At 37.6% G+C, this 21,420-nt stretch overlaps 1 protein-coding gene across 3 annotated transcripts in view; it reads left to right on the forward strand.

Moving 5' to 3' along the window:
• Nucleotides 1-419: 419 nt before the first annotated feature.
• mast2.S (microtubule associated serine/threonine kinase 2 S homeolog) overlaps nt 420-21,420 on the forward strand; it is a 131,928-nt gene continuing 110,927 nt past the window's right edge. For 2 of the 3 annotated variants that reach the window (XM_018260860.2, XM_041561449.1), the window contains exons 1-3: nt 420-802; nt 5,355-5,502; nt 6,687-6,832. In XM_018260860.2, coding sequence (XP_018116349.1) covers nt 683-802; nt 5,355-5,502; nt 6,687-6,832 — 414 coding nt within the window. In that variant the 5' untranslated portion in view covers nt 420-682. The remainder of the gene's footprint in view (nt 803-5,354; nt 5,503-6,686; nt 6,833-21,420) is intronic. The other variant, XM_018260861.2, reaches the window with a different exon arrangement.

The raw sequence follows: 21,420 nt of genomic DNA on the forward strand, positions 1-21,420 counted from the left end.
CAGCTAACAGGTGCAAATAAGATACTTTAACAATTTTGAGACACAAAAAAAACAGTTTAGAAAAGGAGAATTATTTTCAAACTTAAATAAACTGCCACATTTTGTAAAATGAGCATGGTAATTAGGGGGTGTGGCCACAGAAAGGGGCAGGGTCAAAATGTCGCTGTATTACCTGCGAAAAATAAATTTGTCCCTCTTTTTACTTCCAAAATGTTGGGAGGTATACTTTCAAGTCCTAAATAGCAAACATTCACAGACACTTCATTTTCACAGGGAGGAGTAAAGGAGTCCTTGGCTATAGCCAATGAGGAGCACGAGCCCTCAAGAACGCTGGCCGTAATCTTTTTAGGATGAATGACCGCAGTTTTTTAATGACGTAGCATCACAAACAATTTCTCACCATGAAGACACGCCCCTGCTCGTCACTAAATACGCCCACATCTGTCGCTGTGGCTGATTGCAACGGCGGGTTTGACAGGAGAGATCGGATGTAGTTCCGGCTGGCGGCGCACTGATCGCTGCGGCCGGAGGTTGCGAAGGGGGGGTCGCAAACTGCATTGCTGCCTATGGGGTTGCTGCAGCGGTCAAACCGGCATGTAAAAGCTTACGCTTCTCTGAGGGGTCGGGGAGACATGGTGCAAGTAGCCTTTGAAAACCCTGGCTGACCGTCTTGATTCGAGAAATGAAGCGAACTAGGGGGAACGCAGAGAAGCCGCAGCCCACCGCGGGCAAAGTGGAAGCCCCTGTATTACGTAGGAGAACAGCTGGACCAGAGGAGAGAGCTGGCAGCAGCAGGGACCAGGTGATGCACTGTTTAAATATTTATCTATGAATATAAACCGCCAATCCATTGTCATCGGTCGTCAGCGGTGTTGCATTGTGCCTAATTAACTCGCTAAGTATGCAGTGCCTTGTGATCCCATGAATGAGCTGGGAGGCTAACTGCAATCAAGGGGGAAAGTGGATTCCTCCAGGAATGGTCCTCTATAATACGTGATCCCCTATTTCTCATGCAGCAGCCACAAGTCACACCTCAGACACTACCTGCACTTGACATGAGCCCAAAAAAACTAGCGATGTTTGTTGATTTATTAGAGCCTCATCTATGGTATCTTTGCCATGTGTTTTCTATTTAAATCTCCCATATATGTGTATGTATGTCCATATGGACTAGCTGTCACATTACTGGCCACCACTTGTCACTGCTTACAAATCTATACGATCTGCTGATGTATTAAAATAAACACACAGTTAAGGATTTTTATAATTCATTGGGATAAGGGGTGAGGAGGCTTAAAGGAGAACTGAAGGTTAACTAAAGAAGTGGGCTAAACATTTTGTACATAATGTTTTGGGATTCTGTGTCATCCCAAGGCAACCACAGACCTTTATCAGGGAAGATCTGTGTCTCCAAAGATGCCAAAGTAGCTCCCCCTCTTTTTTTTTCCTGCTGATTCACTGCACATGCTCTGCATTGCTATCACTTACTGAGCTTAGGGACTGACTCACAATATACAGTACACATAGAATAGAAATGTCACAATATAAGGCTGATTAGTAATTAATACAGATAACTATATGGCAGCACAGAAACCTGTGCAGCTAGCATCAGAATTTAATAATCGGTCCTGTAGCATCGGCTTATATTATTGGCCAGCCTCATTTTCTGCTTGATAATTTGTGACAACCCATAAGCTTAGCTCCTCAACAGCAGCTCAGAGCCCACTGAGTTTCACAGATACTTTCCAAGAGGGTGACCCCCTGTGACAAATTTGAAGATAATTGCTGCTATTGATAGGCGGAAACTTTAGGCTGGTGCAGTAAGTTCATTTTATAAAATATGACATTTTTAACCATATTCATTTTTAGGCTGTAGGTCTCCTATAACTACACCAAACCACCATCAGCACATTTGCTTACTGACAGTATGGAGGTATTGTACATGAAATTGCCGCTGCATTTGCTGCTATCCTGCAATGTCTTCATAGGTTATACAGTGAAATTGACATTGAATTTTTGCTGTCATGTGTTTTGAAAGCATTGCTTTCTGGAATTTGTGCTGTATCATTTCAGCCATGTGTTTAGGGTATTATAAGATCGGATCTCTCTCCGATATGCCCACCTTGAGGTGGGCATTATCGAGCTGATCAGATTGTGGGCCCTAGGGCCCAACCATCGGATCCTAACGAACGGGCGGTCGGATTGCAGGACCGCATCAACGAACAGATGCGGCCGCTATCCAACGGGATTTTTAGTCCCATCCGATCTAGATCTGGCCGATCTCGATCGGGGAAGCCCGTTGGGGGCCCCCATACACGGGCCAATAGGCTGCCGACTTGGACTGTCGGCAGCTTTTATTGGCCCGTGTATGGCCACCTTTAGACAGAAGAGGAAGTGAAGAGCCACAGCTCCTTTCTGTGCAGTACTGATTATTCTGGCTTTTGGCTTAATCAAACAGAACAATAGGAAGTTGGCCATATACGTGTATGGCCACTGAAGTGGTGTTAATCTTTTCTGCAAGTGGGCTGATTGGTCAGGCACTGGTGGATATTTTTCAGTGATTTTTAGTTTAGGCTTTGAGTTATATTTAAAAAAAAATCTAATTTTTGAAGGCAGAAAAAAATGGCCTGCATATTAATGTTTTAATTTTACATTTATTTTTAAGACATTTTTATTATATAATGCAAACATTTTCAAAGAAACCAAAATATAAAAATACAGTATATTGCACATATAGAAATTACACTGGATTTTCCTTTGCTTTTTTTATTAGATTGAAGATTTGTGACTGCTCAGTTTTAGAAGCATACTGGAAGATGAGTCTGACATTTAACCATTTTCATTCCACAAGTTGCTTTGGTTTTTGCATCCTTGGCCTTAATGGCTACAATAATATTAAAGGAAAACTATACCCCCAATATGTTATATTAAAGAATCTTTCCAAACTGGTCTATATATTTAAGTAAATCTTGACCTTTTACATCTCTTGCCTTGAGCCACCATTTTGTGATGGTCTCAGAGATCACCTGACCAGAAATACTACAACTCTAACTGTAACAAGAAGAAGTAGTAGAAGCAAAAGATAGAACTCTGTATGTTAATTGGCTCATGTGACCTAACAAGTATGGTTTGTTGATATGTTTGTGTGCACAGTGAATCGTACGATCCCAGGGGGCAGCCCTTATTTTTTTAAATGGCAATTTTCTATTTATGATTACCCAACGGCACATACTACTAGATAAGTATATTATTATGAAAATGGTTTATTTACATGAAGCAGGGTTTTACATATGAGCTGTTTAATGCAATATCTTTTTATAGAGACCTACATTGGTTGGGGGCATAGTTTTCCTTTAAGTTGTTTTTGCATACAGTATTCATATCAGAGGTGTTTAGATCTATTTGTAGCAGCAGAATCCTATGCAACTGAACTGCCAAACAACACTTTTAAGTTCTTGGGGGAAAAAAGGGGGAATGATGAGAAATGTTCAGATTTAAAAATTATTTATAAGTATTTGTAACTAATGAAAATTTGATTTTTTCAACTAATGTTTGATTCTTGTTGATAAAGTTAATTCATATTTGTCTTCAGATTTTTCAGTAGGTAAATTAAACTAAAATCGAATAATGGAATAATTTTGTATGCTGAAAGATAAATAGTGTTCGCATTTGGGTAAAAGTGAGAGATTTATACACGTGAAAGTAGTGGGTGGAAATGGTTAACCCCATAAGAGAAGCCTTATTCTGAAATGATATATCATCAGAAGTTGAAGAACAGAGCTATGTCTTCTAAAAGCTTATCCTCTTAGGCTTTGGGTCTTGACTCCAGCACACAAATAGATAATCTATGTTCTTAGAAAATGCTCCTGGGCGAGTTTAAAATGAAGCACATGTATTACATTGTGGGAAAAGAGTTTACTGATCACATTTAGCATGTTTCATTTGAGGGCCTAAACTGTTTGCAGATTTGTTTGGCAAACATGTCTGAGCAAAAAAGGAAACAATAAATGCTTGGCAACTAATTATTTATGAATTTTTGCTTCATTTAATAAGGATGCTGATAATTTGTGCATATTGCTGCCAGATATGAGCAGTAATGTGCTTATTCATTCCATTCACTGTTATCCGGAAAGATATTTAGCATTTAATGTGACCAATTATGTTTGTTTCAACGGGTTCTTCTCATGTCGCAGCATTTTGTGGGTGGGTAAACTGTAACTATGCATATGTCCTTGAAGTACCAAATAATCGGGTACTCAGCACAACATTTGAAGACATTGGTTACCACTTTTTTCCTTATAAGACCAATAAAATCAACAAGATGTTATTCTAACTGTTAATTGTGGCACTGCTAGGCATATGGACCTCCCTGCTACCATTCAGCACATTACTATTCCAATTTGCTTAGCATGGACAAGTAATGGCTATGCATGAACCAAAAGTGACCCCAACTCTTCCTGGATATTTTGAGAAATATGCAAAATGTGTTCAGCGGATAATATCACCCTTAAAGAGGTTGTTCACCTTTCAACACTTTTTCATTTCAGTTGGTTTCAGAGGGTTCACCAGAAATAAAGATTTTTTTCCCAATTACTTTCTATTTTTTATTTGTGACCATTTTTCTAATGTTAAACTGTAATGTTTAATTTTTCATCTTCTAAAGCAGCTCTTGGAGGGAGAGCTGCCGACCCTGTAAAGTGTTCTAAATTGATACATTTAGTTGGTACATTTCCTATCTTTGTCGCTGCTGTGCAGAATCCCTGAGTTTCATTGAAGGCAGCTGTTAGAATTGATATAATAGTTGCTAATATTCCAGAGATGCTGCTGAGAAACATATTGACTAAATGTTGCTAAATTGTAACAGTTTTGAATCTGACAAGAACATTAAACTTTAAACTTAGATTTTGAAAAAACAGTAAAAAAAAAAAAAGTATTTGAAATAAGTATTTATTTATGGGAAACAATCTGAAAACAATTGTATGGAAATGTTTTTAAGGTGAACAACCAACCCCTTTAAATATCTGCAGTTCTGTCACTAGCATGGCGCTTTGTGATGTTTTGTATAGAAAATATAAATTTTCGAAATGATAGTTCACCTTCAGGTTAGCGTTTCATATGTTTTAGATTGGCCTATGCTAAGCAAATTTTTTGAACTACTTCTTTACATTTTATGGGGCAGATTTCCTTTACTAACCAAATATTTTACGTATATAGTACTGTGGTAAAGCTTTATTCTGAAGTCTCAGATGCCTTTTACCCCCATTTTCGCGGCGAAAGGTGGCGAAAAAGCTTGCTCATCGCTAAATATTTTCCATGGAATACTTTTTTTTCTAAAATGTCTTTATTTCTTTTAGGATACTGTTCCCCCTCCTGCTCCACTGCTGTTCAGAAAACTGAGCAATCCTGATCTGTATTCATCCACCGGGAAGGTAAAACTGCATCGTCAGCTGAGCCAGGATGATTGCAGGCTTCGTAGGGGAAGTTTAGCCAGTTCCCTAACAGGTGAGTGGTCCTAATACTAATCTCCATCCTAACTGTCCATCCATGTCTCTAAAGAAGAAACAGAAAGATAGATAAGGCAGGTAGATACATTATATCATTCTCTTAAAAGAGAATTCTGCAATTTCTATGCATTAAGGACTTAATGAATACAGTGAAAAAATATTGAAAAAGAAAGTCTTTATTCAGTGTCAATTATCCAAGAGTATATACCTGGAGGCTGAAGCATTCATTTCAACCAAACCATCTATTGCATTGTGAACTGTAAGGATAGTTTTTCGTCCTAAACATACTACAGCAGCATATAAGTCAGGGGCTAATAAATATTTGAGCCTCTGGACAGGACAGGTGATTCAGTTCCTGAAATCATAGATGGTTTCTGCATCTCAATACTTAGGCTTGCTGCCGTTGGCTTTTTTTTCCCCCTCAAGCTCTCTAACGCTTAGTTAGTCTATGACTTTAAGGGGGGCCACATGGGACATAACTGTTCAATGAGTTTGCAATTGATCTTCATCATGCAGGTTAGATTCAAAAGCAAACAGTTATGACCTACGTGCCCCCCCACTACTACCTGGTAACCAATCAGTGGAAACTAAGAGAGCTGAAAAGCAGGAAGTAGTGTTCTGACTATTATGTTAGACATCCAATCACCCCAGCCCTTATACATTACATTTTTGGCTAACTAACTATATTAGACATTTTTTTTTTATTTTGCACATCCTATCTATTTGCCTAGTTTTTATTTTTACACTGAACCGTTCCTTTAAGAATAGTATTTATCCATGGGTGAGCTTACCAGTTGAATGTTATGCTTCAAAAAATCCCATAGCAATCAATAGAAAGTGTGTAAGTTTTTCTGTGGAAACTATAATCTCTCATTTTGATAAATCTGCACCTAAGAACAGAAGTATAAGAGTTCCCTTCACCTTCATAATTTTCTGCATTTCTGTGTATGGAATAGATTTAAAACCTGCTGCTATCCATTGGATCATATGGGCCTGTGGAGGACTGCATCAATATTTGGGCAGGTGAAGGGTAGACGGTGTTTTAAGGCAGGTGAAGGGTAGAGAGACATAAAAAACATATTTTCTTCTGTTCTTGCTATAATAGTAGAGTAACTGTAAAACCATGTTGATGTAACGTGGTTTATGGAAGAGGATGCATTTAATTTCTTTTTTCTTTTAAAGGAAAGCAACTTCTTCCACTGTCTAACAGTGTTCACAGTGGAGTTGGTCAGCTGACAACATGGCAGCCATCAGCAGAGACATCAAATCTGGTTCGAATGAGAAACCAGTCTTTTGGCCAGTCGGCACCTTCCCTTACAGCTGGATTGGTAATTTTGTTTTTTATTGTCCCATTTTTTTGTCCCGTGTTAAAAGGAAATTCCTAGTCCTGTGCTATCTTGTTATTCAAGCTAAATAAACTTTACATACACTGGGGAATGTGAAAAAGGCAGTGACATGAAGAAAGAAAGAAAGAGATGAAAATTTGTGTGTTTAATTTGAAAATTAATTTTGTTATACATCTTTTTAAATCTGTCTGGGTGAAGGGCCCCCTTAAAGTGTAAGCTTTGAAGGAACTTCATGAGAAAATTTCAAATAGTGGACATGCGTGTTATATTTTGTTATTTACTGTTACTTCACTATTTCTCCTTATAATTTTTCCAATTATTTGTAAAGAGTTCATTACCTTTCCTTTTGGCCATTCCGGTGTTTTTCTGCTTTAAACTGCTAAGTACTTTTGAGAAAAACATTACGAGTATTCTGGCTTTAACAAAGCTTTTTGGTTATTGTCCATGTTTTATCCATGGAAGCCACATTTTGTGGGATCCTTATTTACAAGATATATTTGTTTGGGTGGAAAACTAAGCCTTTTAAGTCCTTCAGAAATGTTTTTGTCTTTTAATTCTGGGGCTTGCTTGGATCTGACTTGATGTGTGCAGCTGGTTTTCTCACCATGTCTTGTTCATCATGATGTTACGCCTTTCAGCACTTGAGCTGCCTGAAATTTATTCAGGACCATTGTCTTCTTTTGTTTTAAAAAAAATGAAAACTTGTATTTTGTCTTTATAGGCATATTTTATGATAGCATAATTATTAAAAGGTAGTATCTTCAAAATGAAATTTTATTATAAGTTATGCTATTTTAAGAGGGGGTCCTCATCTATTTTTTGCATAGCGAAAGAAAATGTAATTCTAAGCAACTATCCATTATATATCAATTACAAATTTTAAAGGGAATGTCAACCCAAAACATGAATGTTTTGCCTAATTAAAGAAAAAACTTAATTCTTAGCAACTTTACAATATATATTAATTACAATGTCATAGCTCAGACATTTGAAACAATGTAAAATAATCCAGCTGATTAACAGACCTGTCTCTGCTGTTTAACTAATACTTTTGCAACATTGTTTTAAAGGAGAACTAAACTCTAAAAAAAGAATATGGCTAAAAATGCCATATTTTATGTACTGAACGTATTGCAGCAGCCTAAAGTTCCAGTTTCTTAATAGCAGCAATGATCCAGGACTTCAAACTTGTCACGGGGGTACTTGGAAAGTGTCTGCGACACTCACATGCTCAGTGGGCTCTGAGCAGCTGTTGAGAAGCTAAACTTAGGGGTTGTCACAAATTATCAAGCAGTAAATGAGGTTTGTAATATAAGTAGATGCTACACGTCTGATTATTAAATTCTAATGCTAGTTGCACTGTTTTCTGTTTTGCCATGAAGTAATTATCTGTATTAATTACTAATCAGTCTTATATTGTGACATTTATATTACTATGTGTTCTTTTTTGTGAGTCTGTACTCAAGCTCAGAGCATGTGCAGTGAATCAGTAGAAAAGAAGATGGGGAACTACAGGGACATCTTTGGAGACACAGGTCTTTACTGCTCAAGGGATGTGGTTGTGTTGGGCTGGTACAGAAGCCCAAGCCATAATGTTCAACATTTCTAGCCTACTTCTTTAGTTAAACTTTAGTTCTCCCTTAAAGTAACAACCAGGCAAATGGTGCTATCAATACCAATTGTTTTTACAAATAACTAGAGAACTAAACCCTAAAATTAAAAAACTCCTACCCTACATAGACCCCCATCCCTCATCCTCCGCAGCCTAGCTGCTACCCCGGGCAAATGCCCCTAAGTCTTTGCTTCCCCCTCTGTGCAGATTCTGTCCAGTGGAGTTCACAGCAGCCATGCACCGAAACTCAAGAAAATTGCAGAAGTGCCAATCTCATTTTGAAGATTACCGAAGCAATATGCAAAAAAATACTTATTGGGTGCAGGTTCCCCATAATTTTGAGACATTTTGCACTTTTTTTCAAAGTTTTTTCATTATATATGGGTTAACAAAAATGTTCTTTATGAACTACTGCTACTTTTTTCTGCAGCTATTCACTTTTACATTTGTTGTCTGTTCACAAGGGACCCTGGCCTATGGAGTGGCTTTAACTAGACTTGAGGATAAATTAAAGATAGTTTGATTGACCGATAAGAAATTAAGAGCATTATGACAGCAGAATCCTTACAGTCAGTTTGCTATCTGCTAGAGTCACTGATCTAACAACTTGATAGCAGTTTCAATTCCAGACTGGAAAGAGGCAGAAGAACAAACAAAACATAAATCCAAAGGTCATTTGGGTTGCTCTTGCTACAGTATACTGAAATACTAAGTCAAATGTCAGGTGTGGTGTTTTCTCTATTAACTTTTTTGGGAAGACTATACCACCTGTGTTTCATTAACAACCCTTCCACTAGGTTCACCTCCAACAAGCAGAGTAGGCAATGTATGGTACATAAAGGTCAGAGTTGGTGAACAGTGTGGGCACTGCAGGGTCTTAAACATGTGAACAGTGCAGGTCCTTACAAGTGTGAACAATAGAGGGCCTTAAAGGTGTGAAAAACACATAGGATTTCAAGTATGAGCAATGCAGGGCTTTAACAGTCTGAATCTGATTGTGAACAATGCAAGAGCCAGTTGTTCTCAGTTTTGATACATTTTGAATCTTACACAAAGGTAAGCAATCAGAGCAGCCAGACTTTAAAGGGATCCTGTCATCAGAAAACATGTTTTTTTCAAAACGTATCAGTTAATAGTGCTACTCCAGCAGAATTCTGCACTGAAATCCATTTCGCAAACAGATTTTTTTTTATATTCAATTTTGAAATCTGACATGGGGCTAGACATTTTGTCAATTTCCCAGCTGCCCCTTGTTATGTGACTTGTGCCTGCACTTTAGGAGAGAAATGCTTTCTGGCAGGCTGCTGTTTTTCCTTCTCAATGTAACTGAATGTTTCTCAGTGGGACATAGGTTTTTACTATTGAGTGTTGTTCTTAGATCTACCAAGCAGCTGATATCTCGTTACCTTCCCATTGTTCTTTTGTTTGGCTGCTGGGGGGGGGGAAGGGAGGGGGTGATATCACTCCAACTTGCAGTACAGCAGTAAAGAGTGATTGAAGTTTATCAGAGCACAAGTCACATGACTTGGGGCAGCTGGGAAATTAACAATATGTCTAGCCCCATGTCAGATTTCAAAATTGAATATAAAAAAAATCTGTTTGCTCTTTTGAGAAATGGATTTCAGCTCAGAATTCTGCTGGAGCAGCACTATTAACCGATTAATTTTGAAAGAAATGTTTTTTCCCATGACAGCATGCCTTTAAAGCTGGCCACAGACGCAAAGATCCGATCGTATGAATCATCGTACGATCGGACTTTCCCATCTCCCGACCTGCCATTAACCATTCCGATCAAATAAAGTACAAAAGAACAGATGAGCCGATGTTCTGCCCCTGACAGCAATCGTACGAAAGTTATGTCTGACTAAAGCTAGTGACAGTCTCCCTCTGAAAATCATACGAACGGCAATACATGCAGAGATGTTATCGGCAGCTGACAGAAATCTTTTAACCTGTCCGATCAACCGACGGTCGAGCCAGACGAAAAATGTCGGGATTCTCCACACATGGTCCGGAAATCGTGCGAATCCTCGATTCGTACGATTAGATCTTTTCGTCTATGGCCAGCTTAAGGGAGGACCACAAAAGAGCAGACCAGTATGCCAGTTGGACAGAACTGGTGTAGACAATGTATAATTCAGTTCATGAAATATTTTATTTTAGGCATTTATTTATATCTGTGTAGGATAATTCTCTTTGTTGATGATAAACAAGCATTGTTCATTTTTTTTTACTGCCACCTGCAGGTAAAATAGTGGAAAAAATACCGCACTCAACAGGCTCAGTTAGAGTAACTGATTTTAATAGATGAGAGAGAGAGAGAGATTCACATTCACCCCCTGGCATTTTTTATGTTTTGTTGCCTCACAACCTGGAATTAAAATGGATTGGTAGAGTTTGCACCATTTCATTTAAAGAACATGCCTACAACTTTAAAGATGTTTTTTTTTTTTTAATTGTGAAGCAAACAACAAATTCGACAAAATAACAGACATCTTTAGTGTACATAACTGTTCACCCCCCTAAAGTCAGTACTTGGTAGAGCTACTTTTTGCGGCAATTACAGCTGCTTTGGATACGTCTCTATGAGCTTGCCACATCTTGCCACTTGGATTTTTGCCCATTCCAAAAGGCAAAACTGCTCCAGCTCCTTCATGTTGGATGGTTTTTGCTTGTGAACAGCAATCTTCAAGTCTGACCACAGATTCTCAATTGGATTGAAGTCTGGACTTTGACTAGGCCATTCCAACACCGATGAGTGCCGTCATCAATGGTGTGATGATAGAGCTTTAACACTGTTAGCCACATTCGTCTCCCTGTTGTGTGATTAATACCAAACCTCTTGTCCATCTTGCATCACAGCTGGGCATGATTTGAATATTTACTTCTAATTGCTAGAGATGCATAGTTGTTAAGGTTCCTACAATTGTGTTTCCTTGGCTATTATAATAACAAGATCAGATCATCTGATAATGATTACACTATTCCCTTTGTACTGCAAAAATGTGTGGAGGTCATTTGTTGAAAGACCCGCACTCCACTTAGTGATAAATTAAATTGCTTTTATTGTGTACATGTCATACATCCAACATTTTGGCCCACATTGAAAAAGGATTGGATTTGGAGGGTTAAAACTGACCCTCTGGGAAATTTTTACATCTCTGACATTTCTAAACTGAATGAATTTGGAAGTGTTGCCTCTAATTTTCTGTAGGTTGTGGTTAAAAAAAGCTTATTGCATTAGGATACTGCCGAATAGGGCTGTTTCTCGACCTGCATTTAAGCTGGCATCTGCTCACTTGTGTGTTTGCAAACCATTGCCACTGCGTCTGCATTTTAATGTCGAAATTTGCTTTGTGTGTCTGCACCCTGGTCATGACTCTCTTGAGCAGATACCAGTGCATTGAATGATTCTCTCTTTCCCTTATTCACAGGCCAAAAATAGCATGTGGCATTATATTAACTTCTTAAACTGAACTTGATAAAGGAATTAAAGACAAACACAGTTTTTATGTTTTTTCTGTATTTTACACCTTTAATACGAATGCATATCTGTGCATATCAATACATGCATTTCTCTTATGCTGGAATGTTATCCCTTTTACTTTACTTTTTCTTGCATTTTAAGTTTTTTTTTAAAAATTTTTAATGGGTCGCAAAATTTCTTCATTCAAACTTTAATTTTATGTCCTGCATTTCATGTTTTCCCCCCGGTCCTCTGAAAATGTAGTCAAACCTCCATTCTAGGTTTTTCAGAATCGAAAAAAAGGGTGTACGATACTACTTTCCATATGCTATCTTCTTGATATACAGGCCAACCAGGCAATAAAAAACATGCCATTCTTGCAAGACAGATATTTAATTAGCCTGTTAAAATTTTTTGCATATTTGACTAAAGAATATAAACAGTAAGCAAGCTTGATGCTGTTGAGGCAGTATAAAGAGAGTGCACTGTAGTTTCTAGTACAGGTATGGGCCCTGTTATCCAAAATACTCGGGACCTGGGGTTTTCCGGATAATGGATCTTTCCATAATTTGGATCTTCATACCTTAAGTCTACTAGAAAATCATGTAAACATTAAATAAACCCAATAGGCTGATTTTGCTTCCAATACGGATTAATTATATCTTAGTTTGGAACAAGTATATGGTACTGTTTTATTATTACAGAGAAAAATTAATTTTTTTAAAAAATTTGGATTATTTTTTATAATGTAGTCTATAGGAGACATCCTTTCTGTAATTCAAAACATTCTGGATAATGGGTTTCCAGATAATGGATCTATTACCTGTATGATAGATCTGCAATTTATATAACTTCTAACAAAAAATATTGGCCCAGAGGCATACAGGAGATGTTTGGTATTTGCATACCCTTGCCATTGTTTTTGCTGCTTGTTAATAGACCACCATGTGGTTGCAATCATTTAAGCAGGTGCTTATTTTAATAAAACAAAAAGAGGTAGCCGGAGAGCACTTATTTCTTCAGTTTAAAAGATCATTTCTTTATTTTGCAGGCATTTACTGCACAACATGTTTCGGCTTCAGGCCTTCATCAGGTGCATAAAATCAATTAACAAAGCAAGCCATTTAACCCCTCACCTCACCAACAACTGTATACCAGCTCCACAGAGTGGCCAGGTTACTATAAACATATTCAAAACAATAGTACTGCCATCTTGTGGCCTACTAGTAATTAGCACCAACAAAAGTTGCAAATGTTTAGTAGCGATGGTAATACATATTGACACAATATATGCAGAAGTTTGAAACAGTAACAAGGTATTGTCCTACCAGTGTCAGGCCATTTTCAGTATTACAATGTATATTATTCCAAAGTGTATCTGTAAGAAAAGTGGAAATTCAATTATACATAACCATTATAAAAAGCATTTATAGCTCATAGCTTCGTTCATTCCCCTTGGTTCAACTGTATTCATTCTGTCTATCCATCTTGCCTCAGTTTGTAACAATAGACGTTTTCTATCTCCCCCTCTTTGGGGTAACTGAACTTTCTCTAAAACCAGCCACCTTAATGTTGCTGAGTTGTGTTTATGCAAATAAAAGTGTTTTCCGACTGGTGTATGAGTTTTTTTGTTCTCTGGATCATAATTGGAAATAGAATACTTATGTTCCCTGATCCTAATTTTTATTTGTCTCGATGTTTGCCCAATGTACATTTTCCCACACGGGCACTTGAGGGCATAGATCACAAAATCCGTATTACAAGTATAGTAAGCTTTTATCGGGATCTTATAACCCTTCAAGGGGTGCGTTATACTGTCACCCTTGATTATGGAACTACAGCACCCACAGCCCAGACAAGGGAATGTGCCAAACTTAGGAGTGCTTAAAAATCTTGTTTTATTCTCTGTCCCATGGATATCAGTCTTTACCAACTTGTCCGCCAAATTTCTCCCTCTCTTATAGGAAAATAAAGGGACTGCTTTACAGTGTTTGCCAACCACAGGATCCCTTTGTAAAATGGACCAATGTTGCAAAGTCAATTTTTCAAGTTTTTTACTGAGTGGTCCAAATTGGCTCACAAACGGAATTCTTTGGTCAACAACCAATGAGTCCTTTGTCTTCCTTAGAAGACTAGTTCTATCTTGTTTAAGGACCTCATCTCTTATTGTACATAATGAGTTATAGTCATAGCCCTTTTCCACAAATTTGTTAATCAGTTTATTCGCACTACTCAGGTAACGTTCATCACTAGAGGATATACGTCTCACCCTCAGGAACTGGCCCTTCGGAATGCCTTTAATAGTATTTGGCATATGATAGCTGTCAGGGCGTAAAATGTTGTTTCGTTCAGCAGGTTTAGAATACAAGTCTGTGGATATTTTTCCATCTATATTGAAAACCTCCACATCTAAGTAGTGGATACTAGATTTGTTGTACTCGGCTGTAAATTTTATGGAGCCATGGTGTGTATTGATAAATTCAATGAACTGTTGTAGTTCAACATCACCCTTTTTCCATATGATGAAAATGTCATCCACATATCGAAAATAGCAATGTATGCAATCTGTAAATAGTGGATTGTGCAGTATCAATTTTTGTTCCAGGGCCGCCATGAAGATGTTGGCATAGCTGGGCGCTAGATTACTACCCATGGCGGTCCCTTGTACTTGTATGTAGAAATCCCTGCCAAATCTAAAATAGTTACATTTTAGAACAATGGTCAAAAGTTCCAATAGAAAAAATATCATGGGATGTGTGGTCTTAGTCTGAAGTAATGCCTCCTCTACATAATGTATCCCCTCCTCATGGGGAATAGATGTATATAAGGACTGGACGTCAATGCTACAAAGCAACCAGTCTGGGGACACTTGGCCAATGTCATCTAGTCTACATAAAAAGTCCGTTGTGTCACGTAGACACTGCGGGATCTTTTTAACAATTTGTTGTAGGTATACATCAACAAATTGGGAGAGGGGCTGTAACACTGAGCCCACCCCAGACACTATTGGTCTACCAGGTGGATGTTCCAAATTTTTGTGAACCTTGGGTAAAAGGTATAATACCGGGATTTTTGGGTGTATAACAGTGAGAAATTCAACATTCTTTTTAGTAATTATACCAGTGTCAAACGCAGAATTCACACATAAATCAATTTTTCGTTTTATGTCCCAGGTTGGGTCATTTTGTACTGATCTATAGTGGGTCTCATCCTGTAATTGGGATTGGGCTTCTGCTACATACGCATCCTTATCTAAAATAACCGTGGCACCCCCTTTATCCGCTTTCTTAATAATGATGTTCTTATTATCACGGAGGGAATTAATGGCTATTCTGTCTTGTTTTGTGATATTTTGCCTCATTTTATTCAGATCCAAACCATCCCACAATTTTTCTGCCTCATTTAACAATACATGTTCAAACGTTATTAATGCCTCATTTTGTATATCAGGAGTATAATCACTCTTAGGCCTCAGACTGGCAGATAGGGACGTCTCAGTCCCTGGTCCCCTAGTCTCTGAGAAACACATTTTCAATTTGATACGACGTATGAATTTAAACAAGTCCACCTTCCACGTAAAAAAATCAGGTATAGAGGTTGGGATGAACCCTAGTCCCTTGTTAATAATCCCCTGTTCAGCTTCAGTCAATACATGCCCAGAAAGATTAATACACAAGTCATTTACCTCAGACCCCCTCACGGTCTGTAGAACTGTCTCTGGGTAAAAGTCCGTTTCGATCTGCGGTATCCCCCTTCTCTGCTCGATCCTCCGTCGGTGTCCCCTGCTGCGATGTTTTCGTGATCTTCCCTGTATCCACCTCCTTGGCGCTGGCGTCTGGCTTGGCCGAAAAAAGGCTGCCTCTGCCTTACTTCACCGTATTCACGGTCACTGTAGGAGCCATCCGACTCGCTTCCTGTCTGGGCCCCTGCCGCAGGTCTCCGCGGGCGTCCCACGTGGTCGAATCTTTGCTGGCTACGGAAAGCCGGCGGTCCAGTTCTCCTTTCGCGTTGCTGCCTCAGAGGTTCCGATTGCCATTGGTAGACTTGGCCCAGCGCATAATCCCGTGTATCTCTCTCAAACTTGCGGAGTTTCCTGGTAAGGATTTCTTTCCTCAGTTTCTCCACAGATTCGTGTATATCTTGCAGAATTTTATCATACTCAGTGGTAGAGTTAGCAGCAGTTTTGAGGGCGTCTTTAATGGAGGTGATTTCTTCCTTTGTTTTAGAAATTTCTGGTTGCAGATATTCAATGGTGAGGACCATAGCATCCAAGCTGGCCTTATTCCAGATGCCCTCCCATTTTTCCAAAAATTCTTTATTCTCGATACAGTGTAATGGCTGTACACCTGTTCGTAATCCCCTTGGAATTCTTTTAGCTTTCACATATTCTATTAATGTCGAACTGTGTAAGAGAAAGTTCAGTTCCTTCCTTGACAAGTTAAGCAACTTGTTATACAGGTCACTGTTACCTGTTGGATTAAACAATCGTGTGGATTCCACAGCAGACAGAATTTTTTCAATTTCTGCATCCGAATATACAAATGTACTTGCTTTATGCTGGGTTGAGCTTGCGATATCACTAAACGACATTCCTGCTTGTTCCAAAGGACGGTCACGGAAAAGTAGATATTCAACTATAACAAGAGTCCTTTATGTATCCATCCGTATGGGTGTGCTTCTCTACGTGCTGCAATCCCCGTGTTGGAATGCCAAGGTTACTAATACAAAAAGAGGTAGCCGGAGAGCACTTATTTCTTCAGTTTAAAAGATCATTTCTTTGTTGGTGAGGTGAGGGGTTAAATGGCTTGCTTTGTTAATTGATTTTATGCACCTGATGAAGGCCTGAAGCCGAAACATGTTGTGCAGTAAATGCCTGCAAAATAAAGAAATGATCTTTTAAACTGAAGAAATAAGTGCTCTCCGGCTACCTCTTTTTGTATTAGTAACCTTGGCATTCCAACACGGGGATTGCAGCACGTAGAGAAGCACACCCATACGGATGGATACATAAAGGACTCTTGTTATAGTTGAATATCTTATTTTAATAAAGCCCATTAATCATTCTATTAATTTTACATGTGTTTATTTGGTAGAAGAGCAAATAACCCTATATATTTAAATAGAAATGTATTATAATATGCAATTTTTAAAAATAAACAATTCTGTGCTTTTACAAACTGGTATACAAAATATATTGTGAAGCAGTAGAGGGCAGCAAATAACAGTTTTTCCCTTGTATGTTGTCAGCTGTTATGAAGGACCTGTATAGTGTCATGCAATTAATTAGTGCAAGACAATACAAAAGACAGCTGCTTGCTTTTACATAAAAGGAACCATTTCTAAATATATTTGGCCATATTTGCATTTCATTTCAGCAGGCTATTTTTCAGGAAAGTGGGGAGAGAACAGTATTAATATAGGTTTTTTTATGATGTAAGGAACAATAGGAAATACACACAGAAATGCATTTCAGAAAAATAAAGTACAGTAATGGTTTATATGTTTAATGTCGAAATGACCAAGAAACCTATTTTTAAATAGGTTTTACAGGGTTTCCTTCTCCTTTAAGGCCTTACCTTGCAAGTGGATGTGATTACACCTTATAAGTACATTAGAGGACATTCTAGAGAGCAGGGAGTCTTTTTCCCATGGAAAAGATCAGTTCGCCAGAAGCCATCCCTTTAGACTTGAGTAACTGAACTTTTAGTTGAAGCAGCATAGGCGTTAAGGACAGTGAGGTTGTGGAATACCCAGGCCAGTGATGTGATGGCAAATTATATAAATGCTTTAAATTAATGACTTGGATGATTTTGTGAATAACCATAATATCTAGGGCTAATGTAAATGTAAAGGAATTGTTCAGTATAAAAGTAAAACTGGGTAAATACATAGGCTGTGCAAAATGGAAAAAAATGTTTTCAATATACAGTGAAACCTTGATTTTAAGTACCCTGATTTTAAGTTTTCCTGCATTTTAAATTTTTTATTTGTGGTCCCACCAATGTATTATGCATTTCTATGGGTGCCTTTCCCTGATTTTAAGTAATGTTTTCCTGGATTTTACATTAAAATTTGTCCCGATGTACGCAAAAACAGCTTTTTTCCCCCCTATATGAATGTTATTATTTGTGAAATAAAGAGGTATAAAATACTAATCAGATGTATATGTTGCTATGGTTCTGCCTGTAAACGGTCAATTCCAATTAGTCTGCCCCTTATCACTTATTCCTTATCACTTATTGCCCAATAGTGTAACATTAACACTGCAATGCTTAACCCTTGACAATAAATATTGTATCTCAAAGTAAAACAGACTTCTCTGCGTATATCTTTTCATTACTTGAAGAAAAAGTTACTTTAACACATTTCCCTGATTTTACATTTTCCCGGATTTTACAGATGTTTTTCCTGGTCCCCTGAAAAACTTGAAATTGGGTTCTACTGTAGTTTGTTAGCCAAAATGTAATGTATAAAGGCTGGATTGACTGGATGTGTAACATAATAGCCAAAACACCACTTCCTGCTTTTCAGCTCTCTTGGTTTCTACTGATTGGTTACCAGGCAGTTACCAATCAGTAACATGAGGGGGACACATGGGTCATAACTGTTGCTTTTGAATCTGAACTGCATGCTAAAGATCAGTTACAAACTCACTGAACAATTATGTCCCATCTGGGCCCCCCTTAAAGGAAGTTTGGTTTTGTTTTGTTAGACATCTACTCATTCCAGCCTTTATAGATACATGTTTTGGCTAACTAACTATATTGCAAAATTTTTTATTTAGAAAAATGTTTTTATTTTTAGTTTATATACAAGCTCTGTATACATACTGTGATATAGGTGCACTTCACAAACAGAGTTGGTGACCTGGGTGCAAAGTGACAAATATGTAAAGCAAAAGGTAAAAACTGGCACACTCAGGTTTTGTATACTATGCAAAAAAGGAGATTTTATTCAACGTTTTGGTCCTAAACCAGGACCTTAGTCAGGAACAGCAAATAAACATATATACCCCTTCCAAGATGGCTGCCAAATGGTTGCTAGGCAACAGTGTATAAAACAGTACATGTGTTAGAAATGTAATTCCTCTACGCTATATTTACAAAAAGCTTTAATCACTGTTACGATCCAAAGTGACACTTTTCCTGGAGCGGGGTGCACAGAAGTACCAAATGCATGAAATTGTCTCACACTTAATAAATTACCCTTTCTCTCTCCTTTGTCTTGTTCCTTTTAAATTAGATCTGGTTTACTGTATATCCAATTCCATAAAAACTGCCTAAAAGGAATATTTTTGATGGAGTATTGAGTCATACTGTTTTGAATTCTTGGGCACCTTTTTAAAAAATGTGTAGAGCGGATTTGTCCAGTGTAGTAGTCCTGATTATTTGATTAACCATAAAACAGGCAAATTACATTATGATTATATTTTGATACAACGACGTCTGTGGAACCCTTAAGTTATCTTTCTTGGACTGCCACATTTGACAGCATTGGCATAGAGAGAAATGTGTTAATTTATAGCATTTAGCTAAATGCAGGCTGTGTAATTTTGGCAGGAGCTCCTACATATTTTCTTGCATTCAGTGCCAAATATTTGGTAGCCTGCAGTCAGAATAAAATGCGTTTTCTTAATGAACTCCTTAAATATAAAATCCAAGCTGTGTACATACAGAGATAAAACAGGTTTGTGGGTGAAAGATTCTGTGTAGGTTCTCTTTTCATGATCAAACACCTTTTAAGAAAAGACCAACCAGAAGAGCTATTCTTCTCTGGAAAGCTCTTATATTATACAAATCCTGAACCTGCCATTTATGAACAACCTTTTATCTCCTGCTTTGATGGGATATATGTGTCTGTGCATGGTTTGTTTTTTTCACATGCATCCCTTTGTAACTTGATGTTAGGAGCCAAGAGGATAGGAGTCATGGTTACCTGGTTCATGGAAAGTAAGTAGTCATAGCTACAGTACCTTTTTCTTTGGGTTTGTGAAGCTCTACTAGGTCTATTGATATCGGGTACTTGGTTGTTTGGTAAAGTCATTGTTTCAAGAAAAGAATATATAACAAATTCAACTTTAACATATATATCTCTTCATATTGCAGTCCCTGAGTTCTGGCACCAAAACCAATGCTGTAGGTCGAAAACCGTTCTCAGTGCCAACATTTTCAAGCACAATAGGGCACACAACCCACGCTTACCATTTGTAGGATGAACTTAAAAGAGGCCTCTGTAACTGTGGCATCCTAGGAGCTTAACACTTTTCATACCAGCCCTCAACAACCAGCACAGTGTCACTGAGAAATATTCCTTGCGTGCTTGATTCATATACTACTGGTTATTGAACTGGTGCTGGTCATTGGAAATGTTTTAAGATTTAGCAAGTTTGGTGGAGCCCAGTGCCTCTAAAGTTTGCTTCTAATGAGATGCTTTAATTGCAAATCCATCATCTGTTGTTTTGATGTACAGTTGATTATTTTAACTGGTTCTGTATTTTCAGTAAATAACTTCAGTAATTAGAAAAAAAAAAACCATTTGCTTGATGGTAATGTTATATGGTAAAACTGACTGAAACCATGTAGTTCCTGTCCCTGTAGATTTACTTTGGGCTATTAAAGCATATGTGACTCTATTTGATGTAGCTTGCAAACTTATCTTATCCTGATTTATTAAAATGTTTGAAGTAGAAAACCAGCTTATTTCACACACAGCATTTCCTCTGCTGTAGAAACATAGTCTCATTATATATAACAGTATTATAGTTTGGACAGTGAAATGCTGATAACATGCCATATGGAAAGAGTGTTTTTCCTTAAGATTGAAAACCTGAACAAAAATTAGTGTTCACTAAGCAGAAACTAGACCATTATCAAATTGTTTTTGTAAGAATTCTGATTTCTGGGTCATCCAAGAAATAACTGGCTATTTAAATTGAAAAGGAGCAGCTGTTGTACAGCCCTTCAATATCCAATGCCTGGTTTTGTTAAGGACAGTTATGTCAGATAAGTGATTATAGCCTGGGGTATTGCAGGGATATTCTGTATTATGTAACGCCCTTTCTAGCTCTTTAGGTTGAGAAAGATAAGAGTTTCTATTGGTATTACAGTCCTTCCTTGTGACCTTTTTAATTGTAATTTTTAATGGACAAATAAAAAAACGATTCATTCTTTTAAATTGACATACCAGTTATTTCTGTCTTTCGCATGTTAAGAATTTTTTTAAATTCCAGCATTGTCACCTTTTTCAAGACTTTTAATAGTCCTATAATTATAGGTCTTTTCACCATAAATTTATATAAAAAAAATTCAGATTGTAAGCTTTATTAAGCAGGGCCCTCTTGTATCTGTTATTGTGGAATGTGTTGATGCTTTAAAGGTACATGAGAACAAGAATTAGGTTCTCTGCTACAATTTATTTGCTTGCTGCTAAATTTGAAAAAAAAAAAAAAAAAAGACAACATTTTTGTATATTTCATTTATTTTGCAAAGGCTG

The sequence above is a fragment of the Xenopus laevis genome, chromosome 4S (genome assembly GCF_017654675.1).
Source record: "Xenopus laevis strain J_2021 chromosome 4S, Xenopus_laevis_v10.1, whole genome shotgun sequence".
Taxonomy (NCBI): Eukaryota; Metazoa; Chordata; class Amphibia; order Anura; family Pipidae; genus Xenopus; species Xenopus laevis.